This window comes from Prinia subflava, chromosome 21 (assembly GCF_021018805.1).
Source record: "Prinia subflava isolate CZ2003 ecotype Zambia chromosome 21, Cam_Psub_1.2, whole genome shotgun sequence".
Taxonomy (NCBI): Eukaryota; Metazoa; Chordata; class Aves; order Passeriformes; family Cisticolidae; genus Prinia; species Prinia subflava.
This window is the reverse complement of record NC_086267.1, coordinates 7,317,402-7,340,264: the sequence shown is the minus strand read 5'-3', so window position 1 is coordinate 7,340,264 and position 22,863 is coordinate 7,317,402. Positions and strand designations below refer to the sequence as shown.

The window sequence follows — 22,863 nt, the reverse complement described above, 5'->3', positions numbered from 1 at the left end:
CAGGAGAGAGGGAGCCCCTCCGGAGGGTGTCTGCAGGAGAGAGGGAGCCCCTCCGGAGGGTGTCTGCAGGTGAGACCGAGCCCCTCCGGAGGGTGTCTGCAGGTGAGACCGAGCCCCTCCGGCCCCGCCGCCAGCCCCCGGCCCGCGGGACCCCGCGGCCGCTGCCCCCGGGCGCGCCCCTTCCCCTTCCCCGGCCCTGCCCCTCGTCCCCGCCCCTTCCTCCCGGCCGCTCTCGGTGCTGCCTGCGGCGCCGCCGCTGCCCAGGGCGCCGGGACGCGGCGGGTCCCTCCCCCGGAGCCGCCCAGGCACCTCCCTCGGGCCGCCGCGGTGAGTCACGGCGGCGGAGGAGGCGGAGGCTCCGCTCGGCTCCGCTGCTCTCCGCTGCTCTCGCCCGCCCGTGCCGAGCGCGCCCGCCGCCGCCCGAGCCGCCGGAGCGCCGGGGCCGCGGGCCCCGCACCAGGTGAGCGCGGTGCCCTTTGTGCTCGGCCGCGAACAAAGGCGCTCCTCGGGCCGGCCGGGCCATCCCGCCCCGCGCTGCCCGGCCCGCGCTGCCCGGCCCCCGGCAGGCCCTGGCCCCCGCCGCGGGCACGGGAGGTGCCTTTTCCATTTTGTGGCATCTCCCCGCGCGTCACGGGGCGCCCGTTCCCGGTGTCCCACCCAGGCAGGGCCGCGCCGCTGTGGCAGGTGAGGTCGCTCCGGGGGAGCCGCCGAAAGTGCGCTGGGGCCGCGGGCCCCGGGCCGGCTCTGCACGGCCGGCTCGGGCAGCGCCCTGTGCCCGCCGTGCCCTCGGCATCCCGGCCCTCGCCGGGGAAACGCCTCGGGACAGCGCTTAGGAAAGGGCTTCCCCCGGGGGTAATGTACCGTGGCTAAAAACTGTGTTTCTACAGCCTGTGAGGCAGCACTCGGTAACTTGGAGTTTTCGTGGACGGTATTTGTTGGCACGCGTTAGTTTTTTACCTGTTGGGAAGATGCGTGAGAGAGGGACAGCATCACCCTCTGGATCAGAATGTATTAGTGCTCCAGAGACGGATGAGACAGGATCCTCGGTGCTGCTCAGCATCCAGATGTGCTTCATCAGGGCGTGTTTGCCTTTCAGACTCGGGTTTGCTTTCTCTTCAAGAAGAGAATATTTTGCTCTGTTGTATATCATCTTTTATTTGTCCATTCCTCATCTTGACATGTCGAACAGGATGGGCTTTGATGCTCTGTGAGATGAGCGTGAGACATTCTGCAGATGTGAGGATTTAAAGAAAACAAAACACCGAACTCCAGCAGACTTTGGAGGCAAGTTAGGTGTGCTAGTTCACAGTCCTGGTCTAAGCTGGCTCCAGCATGGTCAGAGGCATGTTTAGAGAGTATTTAAGAGTATATTTTTAAATACATTTACAAAGTTCTACCATTTTTTTTTTCTTGGCTGCTGAACTTACAGCCTTTCAATTTCTTTTGGCCTTGGTTATTTTTGGAGTTCATGTGTGGTGTGAAATAGGCTGCTGAAGGAGAACCTCTATGTAAATGATGAAAAAATGAGGCTAAACATGTACTTCAGTGGGGTTTATTTTGGAAGTACAGGTATTCAAGGTGAGGGAGCATACAGAAAGCTTCATATTGCTACCTTTAAAAACACAGGCTGGTTTTCTTACCAAGCTACAAGCTACTTTCACCTCGACAAACAGATTCCTCTGGAAAATAGTGACAGGTGTACTTGAGATACATTTCTCTTGCTTCACTTTGCCCTTAGCTGAAAAAGCATCATCAGCTATTGCATCTTTGGCATCTTGGGAGAAACTGGCAGCTCCCTCAGTGTAATTCAGAGTTGTTGGGGATTTGTGTGCTGTCTTAGTTGATGTGGTTTGCAGAAATAATAAATCTATGAAGAAATGTGTAGGACTGAACAAATGCAGGAGCAAAGGCTGTTTTGGAAAACTTAATTGGTAATGAGTTGGACCCAAATCTGCTTTAAAGCAGTTTTCTCTTTTAGTTCATTGTAAGCCTTGCAACAAGTTATGGAAAGTTACACGGGGCAGAAAAGGGCTTCCACGATTCTTCTTGGCATCCAGGTGGGAAGACAGTGAAATCCTCAGCAGGAGAAGCTTCCCCTGGGCTGGCAGGAGGCGCTGATAAATCCCTGTGCCCGCACGGAGCTGGGGCTGCCCTGGCAGGAGCTGTGTGGGCAGGGAGGGCCGTGGCTCACGGGGCAACGGGAGCCTCTGTCCCTGTCTTAGCAAAAGTGGTTTGTGCTCCGAAGTGTCACTGGACAGAACATCCCGTTCAGTGTTGGGAAAGCAAGTTCTGAATGCCAGTTTTATGGGAAAGCTGTGGCTATATCAGTTTCTGCTCCCTCCCATCCTTTCCCCCATCCAGGGTTTGAGAGTGCTTCACTTTGCAAGAGGAGAGAGAAACAATTTGTGGTGTTTTCTAAACAAAACCAAAAGCGACCAGAAACAAAACCTAGATTTTGGAATTACTAGCAATGACTGTGATGCATATCTGCTGCCAAAAAATAAAAGTCATCCTGCAGTTGCAGATGGGCAAACAGAGCTAACACCTAAATGTGCCTGAGGTGGTTAAGCTGTTCAAGGTTGATGCTTTGCCTGGGAAACAGCTTGTCAGAAATAGATCTATTTATATGTGTTTAATATAAGTTTTTCCTCTCCAAAATGTTTGTCATGTGTAACCAACACAAACATTTAGGTTTTCACTAAGTATTTCAGTTCCTAAGTTGGTTGTTGACTACAAAGCACCCTCCTGAGCATCTGACCTAGTTTGAAGCATCAAGCATCCACCAGTGCTGTGCACAGGGAGGCACAAGGCTTTTGAAAGCTGCTGTTGGAGATGCTGGGACAAACTCCAGGAGAACTTTTTCCCAAAAAGAAGGATTTGATATCAGAAATATTTCTATACATGCACAGGCAAAACTGTATTTCTTTTTACTGCAAGCTGTCATCAGGTTGAATTTCCAGCTGAGATGCAGCAAGGACACAGGCAGCTGTTCCAGCTGCACCTCGCCATCGGGTGTGTAGTGCAGAAGTGATTGGGAGAACTGCAATCCTAACAAATGTGCCAAATGTTTATGTTCTGGGCTAAAGCTATGGCATGATACAGGTGTGGGACTAGTCCCACTTTTGATGATGATGTGCACCAAAGATATAAATTATTGGAACAAAAACATTTTCACCTATTTCACATCCAGGGTTGCTCATTTAATGGTCTTGCTGCTAAGTTGAAGGGGGAAATGATATGTAAATAGGTTTGAAACGTGCTGAAAACGTTTTGCCGAGTAACTTAACTTCATTTAGGGAAAAACCCCATACCATTTTGTTCAGTGTTACATCTCTGAGAATGGAGGACTCATACAGTTCTTTTTCCCTTTGAAGGGCTGTGCCCTGTCCATGAGCTTCCATTGGCATGAGAGTGCAGATAAAGCAGAGTGAGCAAAACTGGAGGTGAGAAGAAATCAAAGATCAGCAAATTAAACCCATCAGTTACTATTAGAATAAGGAGAACACTGTCCTGAGTCTCAGATTTATTTTCAGCCTTAGTGTTGAGGAAGCATTATATAACAAATGCTCAAAAAAGTGAGGAAAGCTCATTCTTGTTTCTGCTCACTGCTGGTGATCTGACAGAATATTACAGAGCTTCTCTTTGGTTTAAATGTCAGTCTGAATTCAGAAAGTGGAGTCATGCTTCTTGCTTTTCAGTAAATACATCCAAGGTTTTTCAAGTATCAAATCTGCCAAGCCTATTTCTGTTTTCAGAAATAATAGAGATATAATTATTAATTCTACTTTAAAAATACAGAACAGCCTAAAAATCTCAAAAAAACCACAACCCTAATAATTTCAACTTCTTGCATTATTGGAATTCCAGTGACTGACTAAATTAACTACTGATTGGGGAACAGAGAGTCAGTAAATTTGTACAGGCATTGCACTTGTCTCAGGACACTCTGTTTTATTCCATGCAAATACACAGACCAGGAATTTATTTGATTTTTCAACAAGTCCATTTTCTCTGTGTTATGAGGGCAGCTAAAAAATATGGAAACAACTTAAGTAATCAACTCTGTTTGTGACCATGACCAAGCTCAGAAACCTTCTGACTCAGTTAATCCTTCCATGAAATTAGTTGACTACTTCACATGAAGGTGGAGATGTTTAATTAAAGTGTAATTGTTTTGCCTCTGAACTCATCCAGGTCCTGATTCAATGCACAGTGAAGTCAGTGAGGAGCTTTTAATTAATTTCCTTGAGCTTTAAATAAGTACACATGGACGTGCACCCTTAAACGAAATGTGACCTAAATTTTTGCAGCAGAATTGCTGTAAAGGAGGAATATAAATCCTGAAACAGCTTAAGGTAAACTACTGAAGGAAGGCTTTTTGTGGCACTGAGGAGGGGGTAGTGCAGCTGCTGGGCTCTCTGCTGCCTGTTGCCATATTAATGTCATTTTTATGGACTTTCCTAACTTTAAGTGTGTTGGATCTTAAGTGGAAAACTGGAAATTTCTTTGTGCCTTGGCAGCTTGCTCAGTTGGTCGGGGGAGGCAATATCAGACTTCAAGATAAACACAGTTAACTGAATGTTTATGCAAAACCAATCAGCAGTAACACTTATAATATAATTAACTTTAAGAGTTGATGCCAGATTGAGAAAAATGGGAGCATTCACGTCTTCTTAGCTGCCTTTTCCCAGGAATGTCTGTAGATGCCAAATAATACTCCTTGGGTTATGTGGAATTCGTGAAAGGTTTTGCTTAACTTCAGAGGCCAGAAACATCATGTTTTGCTAAACAGAACTTTTATTGCTGAAATCTTGGTCAGCAGCTACAATGAACTTGATAAAATAAGCCTTTCACAATTCACATCAAACTGCAACCATTCTCTTACTGTTTCACTGTCAATGTTCTTAGTTCACTAACTTTTACAAAATACATTTTAATCTTTAAGTAAAGTACTGTGTGAAATAGCACACGTGAGCACTACAGCTCTGGCCCCTTGTTTTTCATGTATTCATTTCGTTGCTCTGTTTTAGATGTAACTGCTGTCAGCTCCTTCCTGTGTTGGGCTGCTCTAGAGATGTATCTGATTGTGTTTATGGAGCTGCAGAAATCTGCCTGCATTTCCAGTCATCCTCTTTGCCCTTTTGCCTTGAGTGGTGGCTGGGTGCAGTCCTGAAGTGCTCTGGGGTCTTGCAGTGGTTTTCACAATCAGCCACTCTGCAGCATTGTTGTGAATGGTCTCTGGGCTAACTCCCCTTGTTACTATTGTTGTGTATTGGAGTTTGATTGATCTAAATTAATATTTTTACATATGGTTGCCTTTAACAAATGTGTGTTCAGTCTTGCCTGTGATGGTTCCATTGTGCTGAGAGTTAATCAGTCCCAGGAGTGGTGGGGACTGGGAGCCCTGCAGGCCCCGGGCTCTGACCTCAGGCAGCTTCGTGCCACAGGCTCTTGCACCTGAGGTAACATTCAGAGCTGTGGCCAGGCAGGAAGGAAATTGCATCCATTTTCCTGACAAATAGGAAGTCTCCTGAAGGCAAGATTTCCTTCCTTGCAATCCCACTTGGCCAAAGCATAGGGAAAGCAAAATGTCCGTGGTGAAATTGGTGTGTAATTAGGAATTTGGTTTGAACTAGTGAATGTTAAAAGTCCTCTCTTAAAACTGACAAGGACTTTTTTCCCTTCTCCCCTCTCTCTCCATCAGATACCCTCCTAGCACAGTCTTGTTTGGTGACCTAAGAAGGGAGCAAATATCCTTTTGTGCTTTTTGTTTCTGCTAAGTCCTTCAGAGAAGAGAGAAGCTGGCACCTCTACTGAGACCAACCTGTGGAACACTATCCAGGAAAAGTCTCATGGATTATTATTTTATGAAGGTCTTAGGAGCAACAGCCTCTTGCCCATATTATCCAGTTGCTGCTCACTGGGGAGGCAGAGTTTGTGCTCTGGTTAGTGCCAAAGAGATGGTGGAGGCATGTGGCCATATGAGACAAAGAGCCATTAATTCCTAGTTCAACTCACTGCAAGAGCTATTAATAATAGATCTCTTTAAATGGTTTTGAAATTTAAACCTTGATTCAGAACTGAAACCTCCTCTTTGCTTTTTTTTGGTTATTCAGAGCATCCAGGGGGAAAGCAGTACAGAAGGTTTTTTGGGTTTTTTTTTTCCTAAAGAGGCAAGATAACTAGGTGGCATAAGGGCTGTGTTTGTCACGTTTTACAGCAAATTTTAGTGATGTATGAGGCCAGAACACTATTTCATGTTGTTGTCCAATGGTTACACAATTTTGGTAGTAAAGAGCTATTAATCTGAGAGTCTCCAGTCCTAGGAATGTACTTTGATACACTATTGCAAAACACTAAATGCTAAGTAGTCATCAACCTAATAACAGTTCACATTTTAATTGCTTTTAAAAAATCTAGTTAGCCATAATGTTTCTACTATAAAAGATTTATAGGCATTTGCAGTGTGAAATGTCTGTGGCCTGGCAGTAAGGATGTTCAGATGTCAGTAAAAATCAGAGAGCAGCACAGTGAGCTGTAAGAGAGCTGTCACTAATACCTGGCTGTCTGTAGATCCTGTGTTGATGAGTACCAGAGAAATGCCTATAAATATAAATATATGTAGATATATGTACACACAGAGTGGAGAGAAGGCCTTTCTGTGCCCCCACTTGTGCTCTCTGCATTTCAGGTTAGATGCACTCAGCACTGTGTGCTGGGGCTGGGAGAACTTGGTCACCCCAGCACGGGGAGCAAGTTCTTCCCCATTAGCTGTTAATTCTGTCTGTCCTCGTGAACACACCTGGGGACTGGCACTGGTGTCAATAATTAATACTCAAAAAGGATCACCCCTCTCAGGAGTTCCAGGGGTACGTATTTGTGCAATGCATGGCATGCCAACCATATAAAATGGGGTGGATACACTGAAAATCATTTGTTGATCCCTGTAAGGAGTTGATAATTTTTATCTATTATCAGTGCTCAATTTTTTCACTAGTTTATGTTCCAAGTTAATATCAAACTATGAAAATAGACCTAATTTCTCAGAGACAAAAAAAGACGTCTCAGGTTTAGGTCTATGTGCTGGAAACTTCATTTTCTGTTTCTGAAATAGAATATTTACAGATAGATCCCTATAAAGCTTTGCTATACTGTTCTATTTTAATAATGGATGCTGAACATCTTTTACAGCAGTGATTCTTCAGTGGGGTACCTGGTAGTTAAATCGTTGGCTATCTGTTATTAGTGGCTAATTTCCTGCCTAGCAGATTTCTAGCTTTGTTTTAAATAAGAGGTGCCTGAGCCTCTGTGAGAGATGCCCAAGGTTGGGAGGAGAGCAGCACTGCCCATCCAGCTGTTGGTGACCATTGTGAGTAAAGTACTGGAACATTCTGCTGGAATTGTCTCTCGGTCTGGGATGTGATTTGTGTATAAACTGCTGTTTATAAGGGGTTGTCACTTTTTAAAGAATTTTTGACACATTCATCTTTGAAGTGTGAATATCTTTGTGAAATGAAAGACTTTTTTCAGGTTTTGTTGCTGTTACTACATTTAATTTCAGAGGCTTCAAGTTGACTGGCATGAACTACCTAAAACCCTGTGCTGCCTCTTTTAACTGTACGAGATGTGAGAGGTGTCTTCTTGAGAGAAGGGGGGAATCATCTGGTTTGTGTGTGCCTCAAGGTCAGGAGGCAAATTTTAATTTCATGAAAGTGGTGATTATGATAGTAGGATTTTTTATGTTTATTTTTCAAGTCAGCTTGAGCATTGATGTAAGAACTGTTTTGGTATATTGGGAAGCTCTATGGAATGCACTTCATTGCTACTTTTGAAGGCTGTTTTGAAGCTCTGAAAGGTGATCCAGCACTGGGGAGAAAAACCCCTGCTTGTGCTCGTAAATGTTTCATGAATAAATGGCAGTGTGTGGGGCTGTTTCCTGACCTTCTTCAAGAAGGAGGACTGTAGTGTTTCGTTAAAAATTTAAATCTAACATTTAAGAGATGTGAACCTACCACGGGAGTTCCAGCAGTAAATTGACCTAAATCTGACACTGGGGTTCAGATTCTGAAGTCAGCTAAAAGGTAGCACTGAACATAGAAATGAAGGCAAAAACCCCTGTATTAAATATTTCAGTTCTTACTGCTCACCTATAAATAGGTAGCTGTTATGAATTCTTCATTGTATCCCTCTGGAGATGGGAATTAATCCAGTCTCCAGCTGCCTGTGACTGAAGGTCACGAGTCAGAATGAATTAGAGGAAAATTTGTAGCAGGGTTTTTGCAGTCTCTGGTTCCTCAGGTTTCAGGCTCCAGCTTGGAAGGTTTTTTGGGCTCTAACTGTTCTCTGAAAAATGTCATTTGAAAATTAACAAGGCTTAAATTAGGGGCAGCATCCCCTTGCACTTCCAAGCTTCCCAGTATGACCATGTTGAAGCACTGAAGTGCTCCACGGTGGAACTGTGGAGGGGAATGGCTTAACCTTGGATAATGATACCAGAGAGTCAAAGGGGCTCTTCCTGCTGCTCTGAACTCCACTTGTGTAGAGCAAAGGGAACCTGCAGTGCTGGGGTTTATTCACCACAACTCCTTATCTGAGCTTTATAATCCTATCCCATTAATTGCAGGTTTTAACTGCCTTGAACAGAACCAGTCAGATTCAACAAAAAAAAAAAAATAGCTGAACTAACTCCTGTTGGGTTTCTTTTGGCTATAACTGGAAATGCTACAAGATATTAAAGAGGTAGTCAGCTGTGACAGGTTTTAAAGAACTTGCCAGATGGCTGCTCTAAGTATCCTAAATTATCAAGACTGAATATGTAAAACACTACGTTTTCCAACAGCTTACTGCCTTTTTATTTTCTTCCCCCTTAATTTAGGCTGTGCAGATTCCTCAGTTGCACTTTGTGTTTTCCCATACCAGTAAAATGTGGTTGTTAGGCATTTCAGCATTAGAGGACTACAGTGTTGGGGGGAATATGAAACTTGAAGGAACAAAAGCTCATGCTGCTTCCTCACTGAATCAAATAAGCATGGCTTTAAAACTGAATGGGATGCTTAAGTAACTTCCTTTATGCAAAATTTATAAAAATGCATTTTTTAGTATGTCTCTTTTTCTGTTGAGACATGAAATTTTTGTTCATTTAAAAAGATGACAGGAGGGGAGTCAGAAGAATTTGGGAGTTCTTAATTCTGAACTGATCTGTGACATTGTCCAGCAGAAAGTCCCTTCCAGGTTTTGAATTCATACCAGTGTAGGTGGAAGTGAAGGAAATAAAGTTACAAATCTGTAATTTTCAGTTGCTGCGTGTTGGAATCTTCTTCTGAAGGCGTTCAGTCAAAACAGTTCTTGCTTGAGCCTCTTGCTGAGGCTTGAGTTTTCTGAGGAGCTGTTTCCATCTGTTGGTAAAACAGACAAGTTAAACTGAGATTGAGTACAGATTTCTCCTGTCTACATTTTTTTGAAGTGAAACTCCAGTAGCTGACGTTCTAAACCTAGTTAGCAAAAAAGAACAAAAGGGAAGGCTAACTGCAGTTACAGCATTTTTTCATTGTGCTGTTGTGTCTGGGGTCAGTAATTGAAGGGAAAGCTACTGTGGTCTTTTAATTTGTTTTTGGGAAGAAATATATTTTATTTTCATTAGAGGCTTTTCAGAACAAGTAGCCATGAGAAGAGGTGAGAAAGTATCCCTTAATGCTAGTGGGAAAATTTGAAGCTCTTAGCAATGGCATTTCTTGGGTAACATCCTTGTACAGCAGCCCAGGTGTTCTTTGGTGTACCCAGACCTCCTCACTCCAAACCCGTGTCTGGTTCTGCCTTGCCAGCAGCCTCAGTCCACGGTGACCAGTGCTGCTCGTGCTTGGTTTGCCAGGCTTGCACAGCCTTTCCCCAGCCCAGGAGAGGGTTTGGAAGGAGACAGATGGGGATGTCAGGCGTTCCTGGCTCTGCCCAGTCCACGTGTTGGGCCCTGCTGAGCTGCAGGAATTCCTGGGATCCTCACCCAGCCCGCTGCAGGCAGCGTGGGGAGGGCAGTGCTGGACTGCAGGACAGCTTCCCCATCTGCTCTGGCTGACCTCCTGTGCTGCTGGGGAAAGGGAGGGAGTGTTTCCAAACCCAGATTTATTGCTTTGGCAAAGCTGGGCTGGCAGTGTTGGCTGTAATATGTAGATCTTTGTTGTTTATTTTTCTGTCATGTGAATCATCTTAAAAATAAATGAGAACTAAATTTCATTGCCTGTGCCTGGCAAACAAGGGAGAATTAGGTGACCCAATTATGTCCATTTGCAGTGTGTTGGATGCAGCAGGACAGGCTTGAAGCATTTGGTCTTTTAACACAGTTTAGTGAGGAATGCAATAATTTCTGGCTAACCCTGCAGCTTTTGAAATACACGGGTCAGTCTTTGTGAGAAAGGAAGGGAAAACTGGCACTGGGGAGTGGATCCACCTTTAGCTGCCAGAGGTAGGCACAGGCAGCCCAAACTCTCTGTTGGCTCTGCACATCTGCCTCACCCTTACCTGGAGAGACCAGTTCCAGATCTGATAGAACAGTGCATTCTCCATGGCTTCACCAGCCTCTGGCCCCTCCCTGCAGTGCCAGCCATCCAGGACACCATTCCCAGGAATTCAGCTGAGATCCCATTGCTTCTTTGCTGAGGCCACAATGTATCAGTTGGGTTTTATGCTGAAAGCTTCCTAAAGAATGCAAAGCTTGAATGCAATTCATTCTCAAGTGACTGGGAATGTCATTGGCATAGTCAGGGTGGAAATCTTGCAGCTAAAGAACAGCTTGATTTTAAAAAACTTTACACATAAAAAGGTTCTCATGTTTAACAGCTCCAGACAAGCGTGCAGTTTTATGAATTTTACCTAGACCGTGTTCTAAAGCAGCCTGGGAGTGAAAGTGTATTGAGTTAAGGATCTTTCTGGGCATCAGCTGAGTATGTTCTGTAATTCTTTGCTCATTTGTTTTCACAGGGCAGTTCCCTCATACGTTTTTCCCAGCTCCAGTCACTGATTAGGACTGAACACGTGGATTATCTGATCTCCTGTGGTTTCTAGAAGCAGGTATGTTGGCACTGAAATCTGGTGTTGTGTTGGTTGGGGATGGGGCAGTGACCACTGACCCATGTGCCAGAAGGATCTGTGGGGGCAGGGAAATGCTGCTTAAGGAGCATTTCATAACGTGTAGCATATTAATGTAGCTTTCTGGAGAGAACAGAGTTGATAAGTACTTTTATAAGATTTTTCAGTCCTTCATTTGCAAATGTGGATTGTGCTGTCTTTGGTCATGGACCAGCTCTGTATGTGGGTTTGGAAATTTTCTCATGTAGCATATGCTGGGTAATGCTGTCATCCTAAACTGTCTTCTGAAAGCTTTATGTAACAGGAAAACAGAGATTCCTGCACATTCCTCATGCTGGGGTCTCAGTGCTGTTTGACCTTTGTCTTTCCACCCGGATGTCATCGAGGGGGAAGAGCTGTGGTGGCAGGGTATTCCTGTGCTGTAGGGAGAGCAAAGGCTCTGAAAGCTTAGCTTTACCTCTCTGTACAGGGTTTTTGAGCCATATTGAGTCTTTTTTCCTCCATGCTGCTTCCTAATTGTGTGAAGCATTCACTGAATGGGCAGGCTTTAGGATTTTTATCCCTCCTGTTAAATAGGTGACTTCATGACAAACCCATCTTGGCTGAAGGTTACTTGAGAAGAACCAGGCTTAGACAGGAATTCCCATCACCCTTTTTTGAAGTTTGAAAATTAATAAACAACTAGAAGACAGTTATGGTGGAAAACAATGAGTAGTAACCAAGCCAGGTCTTGTACTATCTGATGAGCAGAGGAATGCTGAAGTGGGGTCTTCCCCGTTGGCAGCCCTGGCATTTTCTTGGTGCTGGTGGATGGTGCCACCTATTGATATCCCCTCCCTTTTGGTTCATTTTTAAACAAGAGATGTCTTACTACATTTCAGCTTCTGTGGTTGCAATTTTTCTTTTCTAAGTTGATTGGTTACTAGTAGAGCAGCTTCCCTTTTCAAGTACAATATTTTTTGGGACATATTTATAATATTAAGAACCAGTCCAACCTTTCAGACTGACTGGGTATCTCGATCAATGTTTATTGTTTTATCAGTCTCTGGATGTGTCTAACTTTCTTTCCTGCTCACTATCTTATTTTGTTCATTGCCTTACTGTTGGCATCACTTGTTAGCAGTCAGCAAATTGCACTGTATATACTGAGCAGCATAATCCAATTTACTTACTTGCGTTGACACTACACTAAATTGTGGGATTGTTCAATTCCCCCTTCAGAGAGCAGTTTTCTGGTTGTGTAAAAACCCCAGCAATCATCACCTTGCACATGTACAGGCTGCAGGTTTCCAAGCAGAACATCTACAGCAAATCCTGCAGATCTTCCCACTGAAACATGTTCAGGGAGGACTGGTGATGGATCTTTCTCACTTTTTACTGCTGTTATCTCCATGCTCAGTAATGTGGGTGGCAAAGCCTGTCCCAGCAGCTGCTGCTGAAGTTTGCATTACTTCTGACTCACTCAGGAGGGCCTGTGTGTAATTTTAAACGGTTTCCACACCCAGATTACTTTCCCTTAAAGGTAATAATGAAAATGAAATGGGAAGAGAGGCTGATAATGACTGCAGGAAAACATTACTGGGAAAACTGCATTTGAACCTGCTGGGATGCAGCCTTCCCTGTGCAAGCCTTGTGTAGTGTGTTCCCTTCATTACTGAGGCTCAGGAAATCACATTTATAGGTTGTGTAGGACCAGACCCAGTTCTGGGACTGAAAAGTGATTGAAGACCTGTTTGGAGCCACTTCTCTGAGGTGTGTGTGGTGCAGGAGTGGCTGGGTCACACCTCCATCCACTGGTGGGAGCATGGAGTGGTTTGGGTGGGAAGGGACCTCAGAGCCCCTCCAGTGCCACCCCTGCCACGGCAGGGACACCTCCCACTGTCCCAGGAGCTCCAGCCTGGCCTTGGGCACTGCCAGGGATCCAGGGGCAGCCACAGCTGCTCTGGGCACCTGTGCCAGGGCCTCACAGGGAAGAATTTCTTCCCAATATCCAATCTAAACCTGCTCTCCGTAAGTGTGAATCCATTTCCCCATGTGCTGTCCCTGCAGGCTCCTGTGAGCAGCCTCTGCCCATCTTTCTGTGGGGTCCCCTCAGGGGTTACATTTCTCCACCACTCAGCACTGGTAGGGGCTGGGTCAGTTTGGGACTCTCCTGGAATAGTGTGTTATTTGAAGCACCATTATTTTTCACATTTCAGGTTAAGTTTTTTACTATTGTTGACTTAATAAACATGGTTCAAGATGGTTTTTAAGAGCAGCTGAAGAGAATGCCTGAATGGTTTTTTGTTGTCTTGGTAAACACCTGTTGTGGAACTTAAATAATTACCAGATACTCATATATTAATGTATAATCATGCTTTGTGCTATAGAATTTGGATAGCACAGTCTGTTATTCCATAACACAATTATCTTTATTAAAATAAGATGCAAAAGCTCAGCTTTTAAATGATACTCTTTCCCTGCTCCTCTTAGCTGTGCTTTCTCTCCAAAACCATTTCATAAATTTTAATAACTTTTACAGTAACGCAATGGCCTTTTTATATGATATATAAAGGAAAAAAGAAAAAGAGGAGGAAGACTTAAGAGTTTAGATTTCACACAGCTTTTGTTTAGCCATTGCAGGCTTGATGGCTGTGCATTCTGCATCCTGTTTTCATTCTGCCTGTGCTTATTTATGGAAAAAACCCCAAACCACGGACTCTTCTGTCAGGGTGACTCTTTCATCTAGTTCTTAGAATTCCTTTTCTACTCATGCAGTAACATAACCACAGATAATGAGCTGTGGGGATGTGAACATGAGCCTCTGTGAGTGTTGCAGTTGCATATGTAAGGCCCAGTTCGGCTGCTCACATTTTTAAGGGTTTCTCTGGGGAAGGATGTGGTTCCTCACTCTCCCAGGATGTTCAGTGGTCTGCCCACTGGTGAAAACCAGGTATTTTGGAAATGAAACTTCTCCTTCTAGTTTGTCTTTTCCTGATTTTGTATCTCCAGGAAATCCAGGAGCTGGCAGGAGGGGAATGAACCGTGAGGGCGTCCCCGGAAAGAGTCCGGAGGAGATGTACATTCAGCAGAAAGTGAGAGTGCTGCTCATGCTCAGGAAGATGGGATCAAACGTAAGATGCCCCTCACAGGCCATGTTCTCTGGGTTTTCAGGCAACTTTGGACTAACTGGGGCAGTGCTTGCTGAGACGGGCAGGTGATGGTCGGGTTTTAATGCTGAATTGTCTTAGCCATCCTGAATTGAACTGTTATCAGTTAAACACAATTGGTTTTTGCTTAAATATTATGAGGCTCGTGATGCCTGGAAGTTCCATATGTGGATAAACGATGTCAAGTTTTTCATTATTGGAAATTCCAAAGAGCCAGGTGAAGCAGCTGTTTGAAGGTGACCTGAACATGCCCACGAGTCCGTGGTGTCCCATTGCGCTGCTGCGGCCTTGCTGGTCGAGTTGCACAAACCAGGGCTGGTGCAGGGGCTGCAGTGGTGCCTCTCCCTGGAGCTGGTGCTGCAGTCTCTTGCTCCTGCTTTTGCTGAGTGCTGAGGCCTCACTCTGTGCCCGCAGCTGACGGCGAGCGAGGAGGAGTTCCTGCGCACGTACGCGGGGGTGGTGAACAGCCAGCTGAGCCAGCTGCCCCAGCACTCCATCGACCAGGGTGAGTGCCCTCCCTGTGCCTTCCCTGTGCTCTCCCAGTGCCCCCCTGTGCCCCCTGTGCCCCCCTGTGCCCTCCCAACAGCCAGCTGAGCCAGCTGCCCCAGCACTCCATCGACCAGGGTGAGTGCCTCCCTGTGCCCCCAGTGCCCCCTGTGCCCTCCCTGTGCCCTCCCAGTTCCCCCCCTGTGCCCCCCAGTGCCCCTTGTGTCCCTCCAGTGCCCCCTGTGCCCCCCCATGCCTTCCCAACAGCCAGCTGAGCCAGCTGCCCCAGCACTCCATCGACTAGGGTGAGTGCCCCAGTGCCCCCCCTGTGCCCCCCCAGTGTCCCCCAGTGCCCCTTGTGCCCCCCCAGTGCCCTCCCAGTGCCCCCAGTGCCCCAGACCCACTTCCCCACCTTGTGCCTCCCGTACTTCCAGAGCAGTGTGCCACCTGCTGAAAGCCACCCTGCACTCTGCTCCTGTTAATTCTTTGCAGAACTCTTGGTAAACAATTGTGTGGGGCTGCTCTGAGCCCACCAATCTCTTCTGAACCTGAATGTTTCTTGCTGGATTCCTGTCCCTCCCCTGCACAGCCCTCGTGCCAGATCAGGTTCAGAAAGGGCAGTTTGGTGTTGAAGGAACGTTGTAAGGCTCATGCCAGAGAGAACTCAGCAGAAGTTTGGTATAGATCTGAGACATCTGGAAATCCATTACAAACACAACCTGCACAAACTTGCTGCCGTGCTCGTTCCTTGCATAGCTGGGGGCTGATGGAGGTGGATATACCTAAAGAATTGTGAGCCAAAATACACAACTTTTCTGCCAGTCTAAAGTGAGAATTTTCCTGTTTCTTGTCAAAAACTGAGGTAGACACATTCAGTTAAGAGAGACTTGGTTGCAGTTGGCATTTTTCAGCATTATCCTTAAAAGTGTGAAATCTGTGCTGAATTACCTGCACTTCGGCAAAGAAAAGGTGATAAAATCAGAAGTCCAGCCAGGGGACACAGATACTTCCTACAGTGGTGCTGAAGCTGTCATGTGCTCTACAGACAGAAGCAATTATAATTTATTGCTCAGGACTTTGATTTAGAAATCTCTCTGGGTTTCTAACAGTCAATAATGTTATACTCCTTGCCAGCTGCTGCCTGTACCCTCTGCTCTGTCCTGGGGTCAGAGAGGCAGGAAGGGCTGAGTGTGAAATTCCTGGGAGCTGGGAATACCAGGGCATGGGTGCCCTGAGGAAGATCCCATCTCCACTAGATGGCATTGCCTTGTGCTGGAAACCCCTGCAAGTCCACACACTCACTGTTCTCTTACTCCAAGATTGCTTAAAGGAATTTTCTTCCCTACTTTTTTGTTTTTATTGAATCTCCTCTGGAGGATTTTTTTTCCTTTATGCAGCTTGTCTTACACAACAACAAAAAGAGGTGTTATTTAGGGAGTAACTTACACCAAGTCAGCACTTGAGTGGATTTCACAGTCTTTTGTTCCATAGTAGGACAGGCTGCTCTCAGCCTGTCTTGTCCCTGATGTATCTTTAGAGCCATTTTCCTCCAGCAGGGCCAAAAGACACAAAGCTAACTTTGCATCCCCATTTTGTTCCAACAAACAGAGTGACGTTGTTGGCCTGAGCACTCTGAGAACTTTGTTATGGACCTGCAGGTTTCTGTGTCCCTTAAAATGCTGCAGTCTGGCTCTGTTCCAGGAAGGTTGTTTTGGTTTGTTGGGGCTTTCTTGACAAGGGTGTAGAGGGTGGGTGGTGTAGAGCTCTGTAGGTTATTGCAGGCTCTGTTGCATTTTTCCTGTGTTTCTGTTCTGTGTGTGTGATCCGTGTGAGGCTGTGGCCCCTCAGCAGTTGCCTGGGCAGGGCTGGTCCCTGACCCTGCTGGGGTTTCTGGTCAGGTCTGTGGCTCCTGCATGAGCCCCGTGGTTTGACCACAGGGAGTCACTGCAGCCTCTGTCCATTGCCTCAGTGCTCTGAAGGGAGGAGTTCGTGCTGTCCCTGCCGAGTTCAGCCTTGTGCCATAAACCCTCCGTGAGCCACTGCTGATACCAATACCTCTGACAATTAAAGTTCCTCCATGAGACTCTGTTTTGTTGTCTAAAGATCCAACAATGGAAGTTAATTTGGATCAAGAAGCATCTTAGAATAGCTCTGTAATTTTTAATCAAGCCTGAAGGCTAATACTTCCCTTCAGCTTATGCTTATTTTTATTAGAAAAGGAGATAACTGAGTCTAATATTAATGTCATGCTCACATTTTTCATAACCATTTTATTTTTCAATCATTGTTAACACCTATATGAAAGTGCAAAATCCAGGGTGTTTTTCTTTACTCCGGGAGCCCTTTAGCTGACATCTGTGGAGTGTTTGTTGTTTGTTTTTATGGCTCCAAGAATAACTGAGGAACCCTGAGGCATCTCAGTTCAGCCAGTGTGTGTTCTGGAGAGGGGCTGTAACCCTGGGCTGGTTTGGGGTGTTCACACGTCGGTCTTGCCTGCATTGCAGCAAGAGCTAGCACAGCTCACCCTTGATGAAATTCAGGCTTTCTCACGTATTTTTGAGTTCAAGCAAAATGCCTCTCAGGACGTTTGTGCACAGAAGCATCTCCTGCAGAAGCCCCATATTCCCTGTTGCCAGGGATTCCCAGGGGCTGGGCTGGCTCTGGGCTGGCTGCAGGCGCTGCTCTGGCGATGGGAGCGGTGCAGGGAGGAAGCACGAGATGGGAATTGTGCTGAGACCTTGGTGATTTCAGCTCTGGTGTTCCTATAGCAACAGGAGCGTGGTGCTGGCTCCTGGCGGAGCTGGTCCCGTGGGGAGGGCAGGGCTGAGGTGCAGACACGTGCCTGGCTGGGTGAGAGCTGTTCTGGGGGTGCAGGGGCACCAGAACCAGCCCGGGCTGGGCTTCCAGGGCACCCCGCTCCTGACGTGGTGATGGTGATGGAGATCCAGCTCTGCCCACTGCAGTGTTAAACACAAGGCTTGTTTTCATGTGCTGCTGCTCTCAGCAGCGCATGGTGTATTTTTAGAATGCCAGACTAGGATGCTAATACTGGGAATTTCAGGGAAGAGTTAATGTTTAGCAGATTGTTGCTGGAAGGTGGTTGAAGAAATGTGTGTATGCGAAGATCTTGTGTGAAGTGAAGAATTTCTTTTTTTAAATTTGGCAGCCTTTAGAAATTCCCAACAGGCTAAACCTTCTGATCTCTAAATGCTTTGGGGGTTTAATTAATTCTGGAGATGACTACAAGCAAATCAGGTGTACACATCTATTTATCATTCAAAGAGCTCTTGGAAACAGGAGCTGTTAGAGGTGTCAGCATCTTCTCTTGTGTTAGGGTGGTGTGGTTTTATCCAGCCTGTACCCTGCTGGGTTCATGTCTCTGTACCCAGGTCCTGGCAGCTCTGGCATCAGCCCCCAGGGGAAGCTTTCTGCCGTGGAGGAGAGCTGGGGAGCAGCTGGGCACGCTGAGCTCAGGGCACGGCTGCAGCCCTCCCTGCCCTGCAGTGAAGTCATTTGACCTTCAGCTCATCTTGGCTTGCTAGGACTGAACAAGAGGTGTAAAGGAACTCTAAATTCAGCAATTCAAACAACTGCAATTGGAACAGAATCTCAGCAGGATTTTTTTGGAAGTTAGTGGGGTAAGATTGTCACTGTTCTAAGATAGAATAAGCCCACCTGTTAATTATTGTTAATTTCTAGGAAGAATGAGGGTGAGAAAGCGTAAGGCAGAAGCAGTGAGGGAAGTATCTGAATGTCTAAAGGTTTGTGGCAGGGAATACTTTGCTCATAAAAGAAGGGGAATATTTCACTGGGTGTGTTGTAAGTCTCTATTTCAAGGTAGAAATGTGTGCCCAGAAAAGGAACAGCTGAGGAGAGAGCTGCTGTATGTATACATGCAGGTCAGGTAAAAGTGTGCCTTTGTCATTGTTCTGTACATTAATTGCTGGAAGTGCAGAGCTCAGGGAAGGATGTGCTCAAAGCAGATGTGCTTCACCATCCCATTGTCTCAGGCACAGCTCTTGGCCATGTGCAGCTTAACTTTAACCTGTGCTCTGCTTTTTACATTATTTTACTTGATTAGCAAGAAAACATCCGTTGTGGGAGCCAAGTGGGCCTGCAGGAGCAGCTCTGTTCCCTGGTACTGAAGTCCCTGCTTTCCCTCCAGCACACAGAGGGGCCAGCTCTGTTCTCTGGCAGTGTTTGTGTCTGTACACGAGCACGGGCACTGGAGAATTGCTTAATGAGCAGCCTCGTTAGCTTGGTTTCCTTTAGCTCTGGGTAGTTTGGGTTATAGGACAGGGCTGGAACAAAATCTGCTTTTCTGCTGAGAAATGTGCATGACCTTTTTCTGGACAAATGTCACCCGTGTTCCTTTGCTGGGGGACACCTCCAGACGTGGCCACGTGCCCTGGTGCCTCAGGGAGCCCGGGCAGGCAGGAGCAGGGGCTGGGGCTTGTCTGGGATGCAGCCTCCTGTCCTGTCTGGGAGCACAGGGAAACTCGTAAGAATCCTGTTCCCCTCTAGACACTGGAAAGGGAGGCCCAGGGAAAACAATGAGCATCTGTTGAGGAGTGCAGCTCCCCCGTGCTGGCTGCCTCTGTGTCCTGCATTCCCGGGCTGCTCCTGCTCCTCCAGGGCTGCGAGGAGCCCGCAGTGCCAGGGCTGCCCTTCCTCCTGGGGGCTGCAGCGCTTGGCACAGCCCTCGCACTGAAATCCTTCTTTTTCTTCAGGGGCTGGGAGTTCTTGTGTGCTGTAAAATCAACAAGGCAGCTTGTTAATTCCGAGCTGGATCCTGGTGCTATATATCATTTATGTTTTGATCAAGGAAGAAACGGTTTGTGCAGGAGATGAAAGGGGAGATGACTGCAGGGCTTCTGAACGCTGGCAAGAGGGTGCATCAGAGCAGTTTTTGATGTAGTTTTATATAAGATAAGGGCTCTACATATGAAAAACAAACTACTACTGCCTGGTCCTTAATATTTCCTCCTTTGAGTACATATATAACAAATAAATGGTGAAGTGTATACAAGTAAGTGCAGTTGCATTTCATGAGCATTGATTTAGCTTTTAAGGACATTAGCAAGGGGGATTTCCAACCATTTTTGACCACTTCTCCTGCTGTATTGCAACCAAAGAGCAGATCAGATAACTGAGAAATGGAATTCATATAATGAGAGCAGATGAGGCATTTTTATTTTCCTCTTTTACCTTGTGTGCAGGTGTATAGGCAGAAGTTGCTTGGGGCACAGAACTGAGATTTGCTTCTTGATATGCTTCAGGTAAAAGACTGGAGGAGTTTTACACGCTGATGCTCCATCTGAGCTGAGTTTGAGCTTTGCAAAGCCCTGGAAGAGGATTCTGTGGAGCAGAGCAGTTACCTGACCGGGACAGGCAGTGGTGGTGGTTTTGGCATCCCTAGTTTGTCATTTCTTTCCTGTTGGCTGTGTGGATGTGTGGAGTGACACTTTGGGTACTGCATGTCTCCACTGCTCTTTAAAGGAGGTAATTATGGCACAGCTTTCCTGTATCCATTGTTGTTGCAGGTGCTGAGGATGTTGTGATGGCATTTTCCAGATCAGAGACAGAAGACAGAAGACAGTAACTGCAGGACACCTGAACAACACAGAACTGGAGAGGACAGTGAGATTCCCGAAGATAGAGGAGGATGGCTGAGCATTAATAAGTTCCTCTGCCCACCCTAATTGTTCCTTGGTATTCCTTCTCCCTTGTAATGTTGTTTCCCTTTGCCCAACCCTCAGAATGCATCTCACAGCCATCTATTCCTGTCAGATTTTGCAACTCGGCCGGGCTGTGTTCATTAAGGACAAACCTAAAGGTGTGGTTTTGGTTGGCTCACAGGGACAGGCTGTGGTTGGATAAAGGAAGGCAATTTTTCAAACTTGACCAATGGAAACCTTTTATCTCACATTTTATTTTACATTTTAAACAAAGTCTCTTGACATCCTACTTCTAAAGAAGCTTTTCATGCTGTGGTGCTTATCTAGGTCAAACTTGTGAATTTGAAGAGGGTTTGATTTGGCTGCATAGAACTGGAAGCAACTTGTGATTGGGTGACAATGCAAAAGCTTTCCCTTCAGTTGGCTTGCAGGTATTTTGCTGACTCCAACATTTTCATTGCAGGAAGCTGATGTTTTGGTGCATTGGTTATTTCTTTATACTTATTGACTTGGGGGGGAAAGACAAATGTGCTTTGCAATATTTATTACATCTACACACATATAAACGCTTGCTTTTGGGGGGTTGTTTTGGTTTTGGATTGGCTTTGAAGTCATGGTTTGATTTCCTTTTGGCTGCAGTGTTTCTGATGCAATCAGTTTTTCCATACTCAGCTGCTCTCTGGCCTCGGGCTCTTTTGGGAGCCTGTGTCAGAGCAGATTTGGCTCAAGGATTCACCTGGGTGGACTGGAGGTGCCAGCCCTGGGGGCACCGGGGCTGTGCCCAGCCCTGGGCTCCTGCCTGCCCACGGGGAGCTGGAGACATTTTACAGGAATTGCAAGAATGAGGTCTAAGGCTGTGACGTGAATTTGCCAAATTTGTATAGAGAATATGTGAACTTGTTTAAAATACTACAAAGTTCCACTTTAACCCTTTGGTTGCTGCACAAGACTAGCTCTCACATTAGGAACAATTAATGATCATTAACTTAAATCCAGCTGGGCTTTAACAAACTGAAGTTTCTAGTCACTTGAAAAATTGTACCTGGTTTCCCTCCTCGCAGCTGTGGTGATGGGGAAGTCCCCTGGATCCCGGGACAGCAGCAGGGTCCTGAGGCACTGTTCCAGGGGGCAGCAGTGCTGCGTGAGGCTGTCCAGCCCTGAGTGTACAGGTGACACTCTCAGGTTTACTCTCTGTAGCTGCAGGGCCTTAAAACACACCCAGACCTTCACAGACTGAAACACCTGCAGCGAAATTCCCGAGGTGCACTGACTGTTCAGGAATCTGCACACGGTCTCCAGCACTGCTGCCTAAACCAAGCACTTCATTTTCTCTCATGTGTGCAGGTGGTTTTTACAAAACTTCTGGATTTTGCTGTGGGTTGCACTGACTTCGAGATGTTTCAGATTCTATTAAAGCTGAACTCAATTTACCTGTTCCTGCTTCTTTTGCTATGGTTGTTAATTATTTACAGTAACAATTCTAGAATCTAACTGAGAACATGACCATCTTCGTGGCAAGAAGTTCTGCTGCCAGGATGTTGTTGTGGTCTCAAAATGGGGGAAAAGTTGGAGAGAAACCACGGACTGTCTGCAAAAGGAAGAATAGACTTGTGAGCACAAGGAAGAAATTATCTTGAGCAAATAAGTACTGTGTAATGAGAACAACTGTACATCTATTTATGAAAACGCTCCTTTTGATTCTGTTGCAGCTTTGTAAAGTACTATGTGAAAGTAAATCTTTTACCCCCTTTTGTTGGGGCCAGATAAGAAATTTCTTTATTAAAATAAAGCAGGAATGAGCCCAAAGGATTCTCTAGATTTTGACTTGGTTGCCTAAGAAGCCCTTTAATGTGATTTGGTGCAGAGGGGGGCAGCCCTTAGGGTGTTAACTGAGGGGTCTGTGTGCCTGCTGGAGGAAGGGGCTGCCCTGTGCTGGCTCCCAGTGCTGACATTCATCCTCCCTGCCTGCCCAGGGCACTCCTCAGCAGCTGAAGCTTTTCAAGAGGAAAAGTGAACTGTTTATGTGGTTCAGTCATTTCTCTAAAAATGTAACTGTTGGGGAGGGGAGGAAATACAGTTTTTAATAGTGACTCTTGTTTCATATTGATTTATTACACTGCTCAGCTCTCAAATGAAAAACACTTGGCTTCACCTTTGAGGAAGACACAGGACATCAGCACGGTGGACTTGTCTGTTGTTTGTACAAATTTCTCTATCTTTGCTGTTGTGCTTTTGCCTTCTCAAGTAAGCCATTTTTAAGAAAACCAGGAAATCAAATGTTTTAGAGGTCAGAGTTGAGCACAGGTCTAATTTGAAATACGTTTGTAACTAGAAAAGGCTTTGTAGTCCAATTATCAACCATGTAGTGCTCAAGGCATTCAGAAAGGGAGTGTAAAAGCTTTAGGGGCATCTTCCAAGAAAAGCACATGCTCTTTGGGTGGTCTTTTGGGGAGAAACATTCCTTTAGAGAT

The 22,863-nt window shown here is 46.0% G+C and overlaps 1 protein-coding gene across 1 annotated transcript; it reads left to right on the top strand.

The window, feature by feature from the left end:
* The first annotated feature begins 222 nt into the window (after positions 1-222).
* Positions 223-22,482, top strand: CTNNBIP1 (catenin beta interacting protein 1). Its single transcript, XM_063417221.1, has 5 exons — positions 223-460; positions 10,972-11,061; positions 14,071-14,192; positions 14,643-14,733; positions 20,258-22,482. The coding sequence occupies exons 3-5, from the start codon at positions 14,097-14,099 to the stop codon at positions 20,314-20,316; spliced, it is 246 nt and encodes an 81-aa protein (XP_063273291.1). The 5' UTR covers positions 223-460; positions 10,972-11,061; positions 14,071-14,096; the 3' UTR covers positions 20,317-22,482.
* The last annotated feature ends 381 nt before the right edge of the window (positions 22,483-22,863 follow it).

What these genes read in the sequence shown, in the direction of transcription:
- CTNNBIP1 (XM_063417221.1), top strand. Translation starts at nt 14,097, where the DNA reads ATGAACCGTGAGGGCGTCCCCGGAAAGAGTCCGGAGGAGATGTACATT. An exon ending in TCAGGAAGATGGGATCAAAC is followed by an intron (nt 14,193 to 14,642) that starts GTAAGATGCCCC and finishes CTGTGCCCGCAG; the next exon opens with CTGACGGCGAGCGAGGAGGA. An exon ending in CCAGCACTCCATCGACCAGG is followed by an intron (nt 14,734 to 20,257) that starts GTGAGTGCCCTC and finishes TTGTTGTTGCAG; the next exon opens with GTGCTGAGGATGTTGTGATG.